At 30.9% G+C, this 19073-nt stretch overlaps 1 protein-coding gene across 2 annotated transcripts in view; it reads left to right on the top strand.

Moving 5' to 3' along the window:
- The window catches only part of LOC126778103 (ABC transporter G family member 23), a 103240-nt gene that overhangs the window by 50592 nt on the left and 33575 nt on the right, over positions 1-19073 (top strand). For both annotated transcript variants that reach the window (XM_050501482.1, XM_050501483.1), the window contains one exon: positions 18193-18286. In XM_050501482.1, coding sequence (XP_050357439.1) covers positions 18193-18286 — 94 coding nt within the window. The remainder of the gene's footprint in view (positions 1-18192; positions 18287-19073) is intronic.

The following is a 19073-nucleotide window of genomic DNA, read 5'->3' as shown; positions in this document are numbered from 1 at the left end:
CACCAAACTCACGCGTTTTTTATTATTACATCTAATCTTGAAACAATCTGTATAATATAATAATAACTATTTCGGATATATAGTTCATATTTATACAAGTTAACAATACTGGGAATGCAATAAGTGCCACATATAAATATATAACCTAAATATATATATATATATATATATATATATATATATATATATATATATATATATATATATATACAGTAACAGTAACAGCCTGTTAATGTCCCACTGCTGGGCTAAGGCCTCCTCTCCCTTTTTTAAGGAGAAGGTTTGGAGCTTATTCCACCACGCTGCTCCAATGCGGGTTGGTAGAATACACATGTGACAGAATTTCAATGAAATTAGACACATGCAGGTTTCCTCACGATGTTTTCCTTCACCGTCAAGCACGAGATGAATTATAAACACAAATTAAGCACATGAAAATTCAGTGGTGCTTGCCCGGGTTAGAACCCACGATCATCGGTTAAGATTCACGCGTTCTATATTATTTATATATATATATATATAATTATATTATAATTCTGTTATGGGTAGGGAATAGGTCCACCTGATGTTAAATGGTCCCCACCGCCCATAGACATTGGCGATGGTAGGAATGCGCCACCAACCTTGTTAACAAAGATGTCATGTGCCTGTGGTTCCACTGGCTCACTCATCCTGCAAACCAAGTATAAATATATTATTTTAAGTTAAGCTTATTGTATACGTATATATTCATTTAGAGTCCAATACTATGTTAAAGAACTATAAATTTCTGTTAATAAATATTACAGAGCCTTATTATAGAGTCTATAGTAGTTTACGTCCGGGATCAAGAGGTGGGTATGTCACTATCCAGCCGACAAAGAAACTAACAAACTTTCGCATTTGTAGTATTAGTAAAGATATTTGTAACGGGAAATGCAAACATTCTTTGAGATTTGTTTAGTCTAATCTTTAATGTACAGACGAACAATAACCCGAAAACCGTTGGCTGTATGTTAAAATACTACTATATCAAATATTTCTTCAAAAGTAAATCCTCTTTATAATCATTCAAAACTTGCAAAAAATCTGACATAGAATCCGCAATGTTTATACGCGATTCATAGCAAAAAGATGTTTATTGCATGTGAATAAATCACATAATCTTTTGACAGGATATTGGTTGTTTTTAGCGACGGCTATTGGAGAAAAGTCTTTATAACAAAGAATATAAGTTCTACTATTAATAATGATCTTCAGATAAAACACATACATTCACCGTAATGTATCTTGATCCAATAAGAATATTCGTCACGGGGAAATACATAGTGAAAGTTCAAATATTATTTATGAAATAATGTGGACGTTAATTATTATCTGCGTTGACCACTAGATACATTTTTATTCTATATAAGTTTTTTTGTTGAGCGTTGACAGAGAACATGTCCCGTATAAAAGACCACGGATTTCAAATCATTTGTTTTTCTTTAATTCACCTCATTTGGTGGCTAAATGAGACAGCTAAATATGCATTCAGAAACATGCATATATCGGGTGATGGTCTATCACAAGTATATTCCCCAATATTGGAAAAGCGTGGTGGTATAAATTTCATACCATATTCTCAAAAAGAGAGCAGGTACTGTGGGACAATGGTAAACCAATCACAACTCCACGAAATGTATTTAATAATTCATATTTTTTTAACATAAGAGATCTTTTAATAATTTAATTTACTTTACATATGTAACTTATTTTTATTAGACTGAGTGTGTGTTGGTGAAAAAATAAATGTCAGATCACAGAATATATTACGCGTTACGTCAAAGACACACACGATAATAGACGCAAATAAAACGTTTAATAGAATTGTAATAAAAATAAATTATAAACATAAAAACAACTGTTAAATTAATAGTTATTATATATAATATGGAAATAACATAATGTTCAGTATCAGCTGAACTTTTCAGTTTATTGTTTGTGTATACTTGCTACGGTCTTACTGCTGCCCAATGAAAGCTGTCAAGTACAAAAGCTTTCTTGTTCAGATGGAGATTTTAGAGCATATTTTATCTAGGATTGGGTCAATTTGCGACTCATACAGGTGTTCTTACGACGTTCCTTCATCTTTGAATGTATTATAGATAAATTTAATTCGCCTGCCTTGTTCCATGTTTCAATCATTAAAGATTTATTTTATTGACGAGCCGGTTGGCGTGGTTGGTAAGATACCTACCTGCCTTTCACGCCGAAGATTGTGGGTTCGATTCCCACCCAGGACAGATATTTGTGTGCATGAAAATGTCTGTTTGCCCTGAGTCTGGGTGTAATTATCTATATAAGTATGTATGTACAAAAGAAAAGTAGTATATGTAGTATATCAGTTGTCTGGTTTCCATAGCACAAGCTTAATTTGGTTTGGATCAGATGGCCGTGTGTGAATATTGTCCCAAGATATTGTTATTATTATTTATGTTTTGTATGATTCCTTGAATCGAAGGTTCGAAATGTCAGTGCAAATAGAATTTTAGTTTCACCAAAATTGACATGAGCCTTGTGCCGTAAACGTAAGAGGTCAAATCCCGCAAGGTCCAACGTGTGCTAATATTTGCATAATGATCTCCGTCCGTGTACTCACATCGAATATTAATGTATCGACTATTTATTTCATCATATTGACGTTATTTTTTAAAGAACATAACTTTTCTAGGAATAATTAATTGATTATAAAAATACGCTAATGTTAACGAAAACATTAATATATACATAATATAGCTAATAGTAGCTAAAAATAGTTCGGAGCTAGTATTAGTTCAATTTAGTTAATACATTTAATTGTATATATGTATTATAATAACTTCCTTCTACCATTTCTGTCACGTTATTTCAAATCAACCCCAAGACGTGTGAAAATAGAAGTAATTGAATATGTAAAATGAGTCACGAATCAAATTTGTAACATTATATACATAATAAAATTTAATTACACGTGTCATCTATAACGCAATGCTGCGAACAGTGCGCACGTTAACATTGTCTAACGCAATCTTCAAGGCTAGTGAAAATCCATCGCGCGACGTTCATATCGGATGATAGAGTGTAAATATATTATGCAATGTTATAAGCACGACAAGTTTTCGTAGAAATTTCATTAACAAAGAGCTTTGATTCAATAAATTGGCGGACGGACCATGGGCCACCTGATGGTAAGCTGTTATCGCCAATGGCGCTGGAAGAAATATTAACCACTCCTGATATATGCGCCACTGACCTTGTTAACTAAGATGTAATGTCCCTTTAATTATAGTAATACTTGCTCACTCATCCTTTAAACTGGAATATAAACTATATAAAAAAAAAACAATATAAGTTTAACTGATTAGCAGTTGAATATGTGATGGCCAACCCAGGCGGGCTTGCACAAAACCACCAAGAGAAGCACAATATATTATATACCTATTTGAACTGTTTGATTATTGAAGTGACAGCTAATACAAAAAACTATAGATTTCAGATCAATATATAGCTCTGTTTACTCATAAATCCTAATTAGCCCGCAGTAACAAAGTTACCACTATTCCACTCTATTGCCCTCACTCGAATGTGTGTTGAAAATAAAAGTAAAAGTAACAAAAAAATATAAAGTAAGCTGTAGATGCCTATCTTCTGGGCTTAGATTTACGTTAAACTTAACGTTTAACTTAACTTAAACGTTTTTTGCGAATTTTAAACGTTATAAATCCCATAAATCAGCTCCCACACTAATTTTAATAATTTTTCTATTTTTTTTTTTCAAATATACCTGCTACCTAGATACATAATATTCTATCATATTTCTCAGATAAGTAACTTAAATCGATTATAAAATTAAAATTGAATCAATGTAACATCAATGACGCTATATGTAGAGCGGATGTAAATTTTGGCACGTGCTGGCCGCTGAGTTGGCGCTATTAACAAACGTTTGGACCAACGTTGCATTATGTAAGGGACACACTTACCCACATACATCGGCCTCGGTTCAAGTTTGGTGTGTTTAAAAAATATTTATTGCATATCTGGTTTTAATTTAGTCCATCGTGTATAATTAGTTGAAATGAGGCTTCTTTGTATCCGTTCATTACTTTCATTTGTATTTTATGCGATTACGACGCAAAAGAGCCGAGTTGCCCCAGCAGCTATAGCGTGCGGATCATAATCGAAGGCTGCTGGTTCAATTCCTTTGGTAACTTGCATGTGTCATATGAAAATCGCCCACATGTGTATCTTTAAGTCCCATACCTTCTAAAAAAAAGAAGAGTCCCAGCAGTAGGACGCTGGCTTTTACTTAACATTTTTATATTACAATACACAAAACTATAATTATACATCAAAAGATGTACAATGTAAAAATATTTATATTTTCTGTTACTATATTGTTAATATTTAAAATTAATAATTTCGGTGTTTAAAATCATTTTTCACATTCCAAGTATTAATTAATTCTTGTTTTTTTAATAACATTCAACTGAATCGTTACAAATATTTTGTCATGCTTATTAAGTCAGTATAAAAATAATCCAGAAGGACAATTTTAATCTACTCGTAGTGGTATCAACTTGCAACTTGCATGAATCGGATGACATAACAAATTTGGTATCAGCTGATCTAATAAATTAAAGAAGTGGTTTGTCGAAATCTTTAATGACTATGTAACAACATCAAAGTTTGAGCACAGTTCGACGAGTACCATACACCAATGAACTATATTTAATTGTAGTAATAAAATATCATCTTTTATCACGTTGTATCAAATTTGGTATTTTAGTTGCAATTAATAAAGTGTCTCATTTATGAAATTAGAACCCTTAGTCACGATTCGTTAACAATCCAAAAGGAACTCTATTAGAATATCACCAAGGTAGCTTTTCGCCGATTTATTGGAATAATAAATACATTTTAATGAAATTATTTCTTCCTACTATAAATATAAGGTAGCTAATTGCCCATCAAGTGTGATGCAATCATCTATTATTATGTCATATTACGTTGATTTCGGCGCTTGCGTAAACCATAGTGGGTCATGATCTCGACTGGTATTCTAACTTGTCTTCCGTTTGACTAGAAAGTGAATACTCAGGCGAGTTTTTGATTCATTTCGTTCCATATTATTGAATTTTTTCGATCTTGATGCGTAGAGTTACGTGACTGTTATGTATGTGTGTGTATGTGTATGTCTGTATATCTTTTGTAGGTATTGAATTTGACATTGTGACGTCAGATTTTTTAACTATATAAAAAAAAAACAATATAAGTTTAACTGACTAACTAGACTAACTGATTTTTTTTTGTATAATTTTAAGATTAAGAAAGGTCAATAATAATAATTGAATTTCAAACTGAAAGTCGTAAAGTATGCGAATATCAGTAGGTTTTCTTTATAAGATAGATTTTTAGTATGAAATGTAAAAAACAATAGTTTCCGTGTAAGATGAGACAAAAATATATTAGAAAACTATATACCGATTAATACCGTCAAGCGTTACACTGTAACGTTACATGCAACGTTGCCATAAATTTAATATTCAAATTTTTACTCTTATCCAAAGTTTCATTTAAAAAAATAACTTAAGTTCATAACATGTTAATTAGTCTACTACTTCGCGACACAACCATGATAGTTTTAGGCTATTAATGTTTTAGAGTATAACATAAGTGTAATAATAGTGAAAGTATTGAAATGAGTTCAGTTTTTTCTCAGATGCGGTAACAGATGTATCGGACAGTTCGTGCTGATTTCTTTAATGACTTTGAGATTATTATCTGAAATTTCTGTACATGAAATGACTTGTAGCTTGTATGCATTTTTTGCACTGAAGTAGCACTTTATATTTTATGTTTAATGTAAGCTTTTATTTAAAGTATCAGTCTGTGAAAGCTGAACTAAGGCCATAAAGGTCTTAGGAAGATGGTTTGAAACTTATTCCATCTCACTCCAATGCGAGCTGGTGGATAAACATGCAACATTTCAGGGAAATTAGTCACAGGTTTCCTCACGATGTGCTCGCCTTTGGATAAATCCGCTTTCATCGATTATGATTCTCGCGTTCTGACGACTGGAACATTTAAGCAATGTTTATTAGCTAAGCTATTTCTTCTTCTGCCTAGCGTTTTCCCGGCCTAGTAACGCCAGGGTCCACTCAGTAACGCAGGGGGTCCTGGTCTCCTCGGTAAGTCGTAAATACGTGTCAAAACGTAGATACGACATGAGATGAATTTCACTTTGACCAAGTCATTAGCTAAGCTATTTATTATTAATATATTTTATTGTACACCGCAAAGCTATTATACGATTATTAGGATATTGAGTAATGTAAACGGCTGACATGACAGACAGACAAACAATCAGAGAGAGTTTTACATATAAATTTGGGTAATTGAACAGGAATATACTATATGTGATATATCATATATATATATTTTTATATAAACAGCTAATTGTTATCTATATTTTTTAGAATATTATTCTAATATATAAAGCCTGAATACATAAATAATAAAATAAAAAAAAATAATATAATGAAGTAGTATTTTTTTTGCATTTTATACATATTTGTTTTATATTATTATCTTTGATAAATTAAATATCATTTATTATTCTTTAGACAGTCTGTAGGTGACTTTTATATCTAAGTGTGAAGAAAGCGATGCTACAAAGACGGTAGCCGTTTGACATTTGATGTAGAGCTTCTGAACTCACTTAGTATTAGGCTATATTCACACAGTGGTCCGTTTTACATGTTCATTTCGTTACGGCGATGGCGTATGTTATTGTATAAATTAGTTCACACATACTACAGTATTTCAGGTCCAAATAATACCGATCCCACACAATATACAGTGGTTCGTTTTACAGGATTGTGCTCTCTCTCTTCAAATATTGAAAACATTAGAGCGATTCTGTAAGAACTTATTTCATTAAAATGTAACAATTATGTAATGATCAATGTCACTTTCTGACATTTTCTGTGTTAAGTCTCGAGTTTGTTCTTATAGAATAGACCTATTATTGTGATACGCATTTGGTATGTGCATCCTTTAAATGTTCTTATTATTAAAACTAATTTCGCATGTCACATATTATTTTCCGATATTTGGGATCGTGTTCTGCGGTAAGTGTCGAATTTGTACTATATTTTTAAATGTCAAGTAAATACATGAAACGGATAATTCTATATTATGTAAATGTTTTGTGAAATGTGACTGAGATAAAAAATTCCGAAGATAATGTATTCAATAGTCTCGACTAATATCGTAAGTGAAACATTTAATTATAATGCTCTGTGTACTTACGACCTTTAGTAATATGATCATATAACTAAGTTATGAAGGAAACATTCACTTAAACGTTACAGAAACGTTGTAATAATTTTCTACCGTAAACTTTTACTCTCATCGATTTATACGAAGTTTTACTTCGTAAAACGAAGATTTGTTATATAAAATATGATGATTACGTTGCAAATTACAACTTATAATCACGTGATATGAAAATATGACAATTATTATGATGTTTGAGTAAACGGAACATTTGAGAAATAAAAAAATAGAGACGTAAGAGTTAGAAACTCCTAAAATTTATGACTCTACCTGACCTTAATTAACCCTGGCACTAGGTAGCTTGACCATATTGAATCAACATTAATCATGATATTCTTTCATACATCTTTATCTTGTATAGTTTTATTAATATAATTGGTTTAATCGTTTTTAAATCATTCCATATTATTGAGTTTTAATACCTCATGTGTGTGTATGTGTGTATGTGTGTGTATGTGTGTATGTGTGTGTATGTGTGTGTGTGTGTGTTTTTGTATCTAGTGGAGAAATGGTGTGAAATTCGTGGGTACGATGTTTAATACTTCACTTAATTCAAGGAAGAAATATGAATATTAGTAATTAAATAATTCTAAGCCGTCGCACACACTTAAAAATATGTGAAATAAAATATAAAAGTGACGTGGTTTATATATGTAGAGGGTCGGTCACACGTAAGTTGCCAAGCAGAGGCGTGTCTTTCCGTGTCGAAGTTGCTTCCGCATCGCTTAGTTGCGTTTATTTAAATCTTCATACATACAGACTTAGATAAAATCTTTCAAACTACGTAAGCATCTGTGCCATCAAGCGATACAAAGAGATTTCGCTATTGTTTAATCGCACACGTGTAGCCTAAACCTTAGAAATGATTACGCGATTATTTATTAAACTATTTCTCATATTTTTCATTACATCACTTCGAATTTGCATAGTCACGTGATTGCGTCTCTTCAATGTAATAAAAAACAGCCAATTAACGTGTGTGATTTTACCATTTTTAACTTTTACAGAGGTCTACCTGGGTGGGTATGACCCACTATTTTACCTTCAAATATCAATAATATACATATTTTGATGTGCTCCGTCGAGATGGCCCAGTGGTTAGAACGCGTCAATCTTAACCGATGATCGTGGGTGGCGTGGTGGAATAAACTTTAAAACTTCTTCTCAAAAGGGAGAGGAGGCCTTAGCAGCAATGGGACATTATGTTACTGATGTGCTCCGGTTAGTGAGATAAGTGAGCCAGTGTAATTTGACGCACATGAGACGTAACACGTTAGATCCATTAGTTAACCTTATTGATATTGTATGGCTTGGCTTGAAATACGAACCGACCACATATTTAATGTTGGTTATTTCTTGCAAGTATTTTAAAAAATCATATATTCTATTAAAATAGGCTTTAATCAAAATCCCTTCTTCTTAAAAAAATCTTCTTAAAAATGAATTAGCATAATATATACGATTAAAATTAATTGCATGGAAATAATCAAATCACCCGACGCATAAAACATATACATACACAAATTTACTTACGAAATCCATACACAATGCTTATTATAGATATATCTTCTGTTTCTCTCTTTATAATTACCCATAAGACGTATATGATGTACGACAATTTAAGTTTAAATATTATCTGAATATGTTAAGCTCAACATACTATCTCTTAAGGAAAAGAGGCATTGATTACGAGGTATTTCGTAACACACAAATAGACATGCAAGAAGTGTGTCGTGCAATGGGAAGCAGGAAGAATATTGTATTGTTACATACGTTATGTATACTTTGCAATGAAATAACAAAAGACACGACAAGATATAAATTAAAAGGTAATAAGTATAAAGTGAAGACGCAAAGAAATAAACGCTTTGTCATTTCGCAATACGGCATACATTTGTATCGATAAATTTTAGGTTACGCGAAAATCAAAGTAAGCACTTCCTATTTTATATTAATAAAAGGTCAGTCAGTAAATGTCCTCTCATTCCTTATTCCACTACACTGCTTCAATGTGGGTTGGTAAATACACAATATCGTATATTGCATAATATTTTTTAATTATAAAAATATTATAATTAAAAAATTCGTTTAAATATACAAGTTGGCTCTTAAAAGCACTTCGGAATGATGATTTTACAAGTAATTCTACAGACAGGAAAATGGATTCTTTCGAGAACAGCTAGCAATAAACTCAGTACAGCCTATTACAATCATAGGTGTAAAGACGAATAAACAATTGTGACATTAAATTGACACGACTGGTCGAGACCTTTTATAAACTAAAATATTCATTATGAATTTGCGAAAAAATTACGAAGTTATCGGAAAATTTGATGTAAAATTAAAATGGTTATAAATAGTTGTGGATTTGTATTATATTAAACCTAACAATATATTTATCAAGAAATGTTTGTGCTGCATAATATAGTGGAGCTGTAGCTAATCGCATGGAATATCTAAATCTAAGTTTTATTTATATATATTCCTTCATCAATTGGAATATATTACTTTTCCTTTAGCGGTGCTATTCTGTGAGAGCTCACATTGTATCTCAATAATAAAATGTTAAAATCCTACTGATAACTTAGTTGACATACATTGGTAGTCTCTAGTTTGACTATCGATAAGTAAGTAATGCTTCAATTTCGAAGAAAGATTTGATTTTTGATTTAATGTCTCATATTACTGTCTGTTATTTTACGAACGTGTGCTGCGTTGAGTTTCGAATTCGTATCGATATAGCTCTTCAGATTATAATTGGTACATGAATTGATTATTTACAATTTATTTTTGTACATCCAGCGTGAAAATCAATGAATAATAATTCCACGCCTTTTTATCAACCTTTATATATTATTTAATCAAATAATTTTCATACAATATTTCTTAAATATTTTCGATATGTTGAATATTGAATCCCTGATCGTAAGGTATACTAAAGTTTTTCCGGTGGTGTATATAATCTCATCTCAAAGTTATATTGGTGTTATAAAATATTAATAATATAAATATATAACCATCTTTATAGCGATTCTTACGTTGGAAAACAATCAATGACATTGGTTAAGAATGTCCTTTGAACCTCATTATTAACTGCTTCCGTAAAGATGTTTTTATTGCAGCAATTTTAATATTTTATATATATTATTAAATAAGTTCTTTCTTACTTAGTGAATTAAATTTAAATACATTTATAGATCATAGCTTTATTAGTCAAACGGAGCACCAACTGACAAATTGTTGGCAAGTGCTAACAATGCTTATTGTTAAATTTTTTTTGTTTTTATTGCTAATTTTTATATGTAGACGTTTTGTTTTTAAGAATATATATTTTTATAAATTTTTTTTATGTTTCTGTATGTGTAATAAATCCTTTATCTATCATGCTATATGAAACAGGAATATGGGAATAGTTTGTGATAAATTGTGAAGCAAAATTCGTCATGAATAAATCTCCGATGATTATAAGAACTGCTCATTCGAACGCTTCATTATGCTCACACTATATGTCACGTTTTGAAAAACGATAAGAATGGTATTTCAATCGTCATACTTCAATGAAATTATGAAAGGTGGGATATTTGCGGAGTAAAAGTGTATTATGATGAACTTCATTGCCCATTACATACATGTTTGAATAATTACAGTAACAGTCTGTGAATGTCCCACTGCTGGGCTAAGGCCTCCTCTCCCTTTTTGAGAAGAAGATGTGAAGCTTATTCCACCACGCTGCTCCATTGCGGGTTGGTGGAATACACATGCGGCAGAATTTCAGTGAAATTAGACACATGCAGGTTTTCCTTTCCGTCAAGCATGAGATGAATTATAATCACAAATTAAGCACACGTAAATTCAGTGGTGCTTGCCGGGGTTTGAACCCACTATCATTACGGTTAAGATTCACGTGTTCTTACCACTGGGCCATCTCGGCTATTTATTTATTTATTTTGAATAATTACTTATACACAAAAAACTTGGTAAATTTCCTATGTGAAAGTACTTTAAAATTAATTTGAAACACCTGGACAAAAGCTTCTGCTATTAAGGAGGCGGTTTGAGGTTTGATTAAGGAGTGAAATTTTGTCACCGATGAACCCCGATTGGTAAAACTATTGCATTATAAATTAATGAAAAGGTAATTAATGTTGATATAGGTTTAGACTATGTCCTAGTAATACTATTATCATGATAAAATATTTAATTTTTTTTTTAATACGTCACACGTAGCAGTTGCGTACAGTAGTTGCGTATAAAGTGGTGTGGTATTGCTTTATTATCGGTAATAAAATCGTGACTGAATAGTTTATGTATTTTCGTATGTGTATATTTAACACGTATGAGTATTTGCGTGTATTAATAATTTTACATTATTTATATTACATTTATCATTTAGCAGAACTACGAACGTTTTTTCCTGGACTTCCTAAGGTTGGCGGATATCAAATGTTTTTGGTATAAAGCTCGTATAACATATATTTTTCGTGTTGTTCAATATGATATATCAATAATACTATCACCTAAAATTTAATTCCTTACCAATAAACTTTATAAATCGGCTGTGTAGTAACACATTTGTTTTCTTTCGAATATAAATTTACTGATGACAGAAAGAGATAAAACATATACATTTATTGTTATATTAATGACAGCGCAGACGTTACAAAACGGACAATGGAACTCAATAGCACATGGCGCATGCCTGGCCACTGAGTCAAGTATTGTGTGCGGAATTGATGCATATGCAATCAATATTGATCACGTAAATGTAACGTGAGTTCGTCTACATTCAGACGACCACGACAGATGCTTAAAAATGTTCTATATTGAAAATAAATATTCTTGTTTTTTTTTTAATAAATCATTAAATATTACGTTTGAGCACGAGTTCATCCATCATTTTCAAACGATGTTTTCCGTCACCCCATCACACGAGATTAATTATAAACACTTATTAGGCACATGAAAATTCAGCGGTGACAGCGCTTGAAGCTGATATTTTCGATCAAGATTATTCTAGTCGTTATGCCATCTCGTGTACAGTTCTAAGCTTATTTTTTGTACAAATAATTAATATCTATAAAATAGACTTAGAGCAAAACAATAAAATCAAAATCGATACGATTGGATCGAGATAATATTATTATATTTAACGGATGAAGCTGCGACATAGTTATCTAGTATGTACATATTCTATATAAACAAGAAAATCGTGTCTTAAAAGATAAAACCTTGTCATATTTACAACAAAGCAAAATATTCCGTAATAGTTGAGTAACTGATGTTACTTAGTAAATTAAGTCTTTAAAGAGCTCTTTTAATGATAAATCGTGGTTATCCACTCATTAATTATACAATTTAGCAACAATATTTAACATTTGAAGGTTCTATCACCTGAGCGTGAAACGGTTTTTAGTTAGGCCTACGCCGACAAGTTGAAACCGTTATATATTTTTCATTTTTTTTTATGGACATAAATAAGTATAGAAATATTCTATGTCCATTATATTTATAAATCTTATTCTATATATTTAATGTAAATAAAAAGTAAAGTTGAGTAAAACTTTGTAAATGACCCTTGAAAACGCTTAGAGCACCACTACGTGACTTAAATACCGATTTTATCCGCCCGTGATATACGTATGTGATAAAGTAAGTACTTAGTTTCTTCCCAGTACTCGGTAGAACCTACATTTCTGACTTCTAGTAATTTTCTGTAATTTTAATGTTATATGTTTTTTTAATATTGTTAAAATATTTCTGTAAAAGAAAAACATGCGTTTCAAACTACTATGTTCTAGGAAAATTCCAATATCTTAAAGCACTGTGGCGCGAGGTGGCGGGTCAATGTCAAACGCTATTGTTTGAAACAAACCTTATGAGATTTTCCACAACTTTTTGCATGATCTTTGTAAATTTTTTTCATTCGTGACGTGCTAAGACTTTATGATTTCATCAACGTACATATTTTAATAGCAAAGGTCAATATGACTATATAAAATAGGTTTCAGCAATAACGACAAGATTTCCTGCTTAAATAACAACTATTTATTTTGTTATATAATTTGTTACATGGCGTTTAGTCCAACTAAATAGTAAAAGGGCTTTCCGTATTAAAGACACCCTTATATAAACAGCACTGTTTCTCAATAATTATCTTTTTAAAACACAAAATGTACTTCAAATCAAATTTAAGTCCATAAAAATTCATCCTCTATTTTATTAGTTGGTATTTTTTCTTCAAATTTAAATTTAACAAAACGGAAAGTGTACTCTCTCAAATAAAAAATAAATCTTCGAAGAGTCAGTTGCTAGACGTCAGGCTGCTGCAGAGAATTATTTGACGGTGAAACCCAGTGACTCCTTGTCGAACCAACTTTGGGATCAGCAGCCTTATAAACTAACCACTAAACCTAAGAGATAGTTACTTTATCTTCGTGAAAGGTATATATTTTTTTTTACTGGAGGGATCACCTCGGCTAAATCTGGGGATGGATTTAGACACGCTCAAAACATATCGTTTTGTTTATATTTTATTATACGTATATTTATATGTAACGCTCTAGCAGACTCACTCCGCCGGGAAACTCTGTCGCAAGCAGCGAAAAGGAAGCAAATGTCGCTGTCCTTGTACATGACGTCCGAATGTGTTATATAAATACGATTTGAGTACATGCTCCTACTATATACAGCTTTAAACATTTTATATACTATATACATATTAATTTACTACTTAACTGATATCATTGATGATGAAATATCTTTGATGGAGACTTGTTCAACAACGTTTATAAGGCCCTTAATGATGCTGGTTCTTCTTTTAATTTTTTTTTGTTTAAGGATTTTCAACAAAAGAATTGGACATGTATAGAAAAAAAGCAAAATTAGAACGTGTGTTCCTTGAAATACAGGACACCACAGTAGAATAAAGTTAGACTAAGTTAAATATTATAGAAGATTAATAAAGGCAGGTAAGAAAATCGAAGTGAGATTAAATAAAATATGTCTTATATTTACTAAATAAGGCGTACGTGTTTAAAATATTGTTATATATAAGGTATATAATTTGGTATATATACACGTAGACTCTACCAATAAGTAACGACAAGAAAATGAATATTTACTCTATTTTATCATCCATGTATAAAATTATTATATAAATAATTGCATGTATAAAATTATTATATAATTATTATATATATAATAAATGCACCTACAGTATAAGCTTTAGTATTATCATCTATAATTAAAATCCTGTATAGAATTATGACTTTTTTTAACATGAGATTTAAGTTTATTAGTTTAAAAATGACTCCGAGTAAATCACTATTGTCTAGACTTAGTTCAATTAAAATTATGATTGGAATACTTAATATGGTTTTAAAGTTCCGCTTAAACTCGTAAAATCCACTTCGCAATGTAATTTTTTTACGCCAAAATTTAAAAACAGTTATTTATATGACATATTAAACCCACGTCCTATTATTCTCACGAGAAACTTTAATAATAGAAGTAAGCGTTACAAATTAAAAAATATATATATGAGAATTAAATACACTGACGTCACTTGAACGGACATTGAGGCCATGATGAAATGAACAAACAAATCCAACAAACGTGTATTAAATACTAGTTTTTCTTAACACATAAATGCTTTAAACTTGTTATTATGCTCTATATATTAGAGCAATATATACAATCGTTTTTAAATGTGGAAGTCGCATGGGCTGTGGCATTTAACGCACTTTTCGTTTTAATGATTTCAAAAAACGTTTTAGGTTGTGTTGTGTTGTTTTATGTTGGACGCGTTTTTTTTTAATATACCATTTGTTAACTTTTTTTTTTTTAAAGAATAGGAAGGCGGACGAGCATATGGGCCACCTGATGGTAAGTGGTCGACAAACGCCCTTAGACATTGGCATTGTAAGAAATGTCAACCATCGCTTACATATCCAATGCGCCACCAACCTTGGGAACTAAGATTTTATGTCCCTTGTGCTTGTAATTACACTGGCTCACTCACCCTTCAAACCGGAACACAACAATACCAAGTACTGCTGTTTTGCGGTAGAATATCTGATGAGTGGGTGGTACCTACCCAGACGAGCTTGCACAAAGCCCTACCACCAGTAAGTAAGTAGTTTATGGTACAGATAAAACATTATAATAATAATAATCATTTATTGCACATAATTTATATTTATAAACATTTCTAAAACATCGATTTATTTTGTTGATTTGATTTGATTTTGAATATAAATAATATATTCAATCAAGAAAAAAAATTGAAAGATTTAACATAAATTATTTTTCTACATAATTATTTAATAAATAATATGTATTGGCATATTGGCGTTGGAAGTATTCTGATATTCAAGCTGGGTTGGGAACATAAATAAAATGATCCTTACTAATATTATTACTCTTACTATAATTACGTATATCAATGGAACATGACGCCTTTAAAAGACGTAGATTTTATCAATAATAATCACTTCTAATTTATAACGTCACATTGCATACTCTGACGAAACGAAACAACAATACGTAACTAAGCTTGTCAAGGCCGTTGTTAAACAGAGTCGGGTATAGTTTCGTGCGGTCCGTCGCGTATTTTATCGTAACAGTTTCGCCACGCTGACCATGAGTTATGTGTCAAAACAGGGAGTCCCTATGCTGGTTGCATACGCGATGCCGATGTCATTTGAATTTAAAAAAAATGTAAGAACAATGGCTGTCAAACTCAATTCGAAGATTATAATCGTAACAAGAGGTTTATTATTCTAGAAGTCCTTTTGACCTTCGATGTTTGCATGTTGGATTGCTAAAGTGAATATCATAAACGAACAGCTTTCCCGACTGCGTCATTACTTTTTATAAATATATGAATATAATTCTAGACCAATGAACTTAAACATCAAAAATAGAAAAGAACGATGTACACAAGACAGCGAGTTAAGGCCAAGAAACGAAATAAATAAATACAAATTATATTGAATTTACAATAATTTTAAAAATAAAGAAATACATACGTACATACCTTTCTTATTATATATACGAGTATGTGTGTAATAAATCATGGAAGTCTAACTCTATAACTATATATATACTATATAACTCATAATTAAATTAGGATTTTGAATTTGAGAGTTATTACTTCAAAACGAAAATGAATTATGTGTTTTAAAATATCCATTTTAAATATTAGCACAAAAACTTTAGTATATAAATTGTATTGTCACCTGAACATTGTGTGTGCGAAATTTTCGCAATTCTTCAACGCCATTTTAATATTTATTTTTAAAGTGAGTAACAGCATCTAAATGTTCCACTGTTGGACTAAAGCCTCATCTTTACAATTTATTATTCCACCACGCTTCAAAACGAGTTGGTGGTTTTTGGTTTTTTTATTTTATTGATTATAAAGTTACAATACGAATATATTTAAATACAGACCGCCCGTTCACATTTTTTACTATATGAAAAGATTAATATAAAGGTTGGTTATTAGATTGTGAAAAACATTAATTCGTTAAACACGCCATATTTGAAAAATTATGTTTCTTAATTTAGTTTATTATAAAACCAGCTAGCTCCGGACGCGTACAATTTACTTACTAAAACTTACCTAAGATTCGTTATATAAACGATTAAGTGGTTTGCAATAATCGGTATAAGCGTTTCAAATTTCATTCGCTTTTTAATCGACTTCAAAAGAGGAGGTTTTACAATTCGTCCGTACGTACTTTTTTAATATTATTTCAGTATCTTTTTGGAATATTCTTTATTATTAGTTTGTTATTAGTTATTTACTTGCGATAGTCATGTACAATTTATTTATTTATTATAATATCAACACCAACAAGAAGTACACTAATAAATACAATTGAGTCTTTAAACGTGACGTTATACAAATCAAGTGTCTCCTAAATTATAGATGTTGCAAAATATATCAACATTTCGAGTTAACAAAAAAAAAATTTACATGAAAATCAACGAATACTGACAGATATTTTTATATAATACTATTTATACTTTGCGTTATCTTTATAGCATTATGTCTTACAGCATTCTACTTTGGAGTAACCCTACACATAATGAAACTGTTTTATGTTTGTTTACTGGATGTTTATAACGAAGGTTACAATATGTTAACAATAAGAACATGTATATTACATTTTTTTTTTGAGACAATGACAATCATTGTATAAGCACATTGAATAAAAGTAAACTTATAACACCAAATTTCCAATTCCATTTTATCTTCTTCTTCTTCCTGCCTATCATCTACCCCCTTCCCCTACGCAGAAGTAGCCGCGGGCGGAAGCTAGTAAGGAATATTTTGATTTTGATTTTATTATTTAAGTTTCAAGCAACGTTGATTCATTCAATTTAAAACGAGAAACATACCGCACTGAAGTGATTGTCGAAATCAATATTGAAAGGACAATTTAATTCGATCGTGTTTGCAGAAAAACATGATACTAATCATTAAAACTGGGTCGTAAAGTATTAACAACGCGATTATAAAATATTAAATATAATATTTACATGTGAATATTAATTTATCTATGTATAAAATCAAAATGTCTGTAGGTAGCAAAAAGTAGCGAGCAATTTTTATCATTTCCTCATTAAATAGTTCATACTCTTTGGGCAAAAAAGTCGGTTTAAATATTAAATTGAAATATGAAATCTTTCATTGGTGGAAACGAGTAGGTTAATACTGAGTTAATGGCCAGTTCTACACCGGAAGTCAATGACATATTATAAAATGATAATACAAAAATTATTGTAAGCGTTAAATACAGTTTTTTTTTAAACGTGAAAGTAATATTTTTGTTTTGTTCACAGAGAGACCTCGCCTCCGTCGCCCATCGGCGACGAGAAGGAGTCCAAGATGAATCAGATACAATTTTCACCACCACTCGAGAAACAAAACAGCACAGTGAGTACTAAAGCACTTCCTTAATTGTTATAGTCAACTTTCTGTCGCAAAGGTTGTTTGAATTACTATAGCTATAAGACTGCAGTTGTACGCTTATAACATTCTGTATATACTATTCTATGTGTCATCTTACTATCATCATCATCATCAACCCTTCGTCGTCCACTGCTGGACACAGGCCTCTCCAATGGCACGCCACTGAGCTCGATCTTCAGCTATTAGTCTCCATCCGCTGCCAGCCACTTTGCGTATATCATACTATCTTATGTATTATACCATAGATAATAAATTAAATTTAATAAAAAAATCCAAGGATCCATTTTTACTTGATCATGCGACTTGCCGAGATGCCTATTATTTTTGAATTAAGTAATGCTGCAGCTTCTTTAATATATTTTTTTATTATATAAAAAATATTATTGTAACTCAAGTGAATTTTAACTGAAGATTGCGGGTTTAAACCCGAACTAACGTTATTGAGTTTTCATTTGATTAACTTTTGTTAAAAATACATCTCGAATATAACGCGTGATATAACGCGTCCTAATTGAACGGTGAAGCCGGGCGGAAATATTTGATTAAACATAAAATATTAGTGACAAAATATAAGAAGTGCACAATTATACTTAATCGATTCATAATTATACATTCCGAAACTTCAAGGTTGCTTTAAAAGAATTTTTAATACAATTTTATTATGAAAACGTTGATTTTTTTTCAACTTTAATTTGTTACAAAGTTGCACAAATACCTTTACTTGGAATTGGCTGTTGCTTGTTACAAAGAT

Source organism: Nymphalis io, chromosome 25 (assembly GCF_905147045.1).
Source record: "Nymphalis io chromosome 25, ilAglIoxx1.1, whole genome shotgun sequence".
In the NCBI taxonomy this organism is placed as follows: domain Eukaryota; kingdom Metazoa; phylum Arthropoda; class Insecta; order Lepidoptera; family Nymphalidae; genus Nymphalis; species Nymphalis io.
This window is presented reverse-complemented; position numbering and strand designations above follow the sequence as displayed.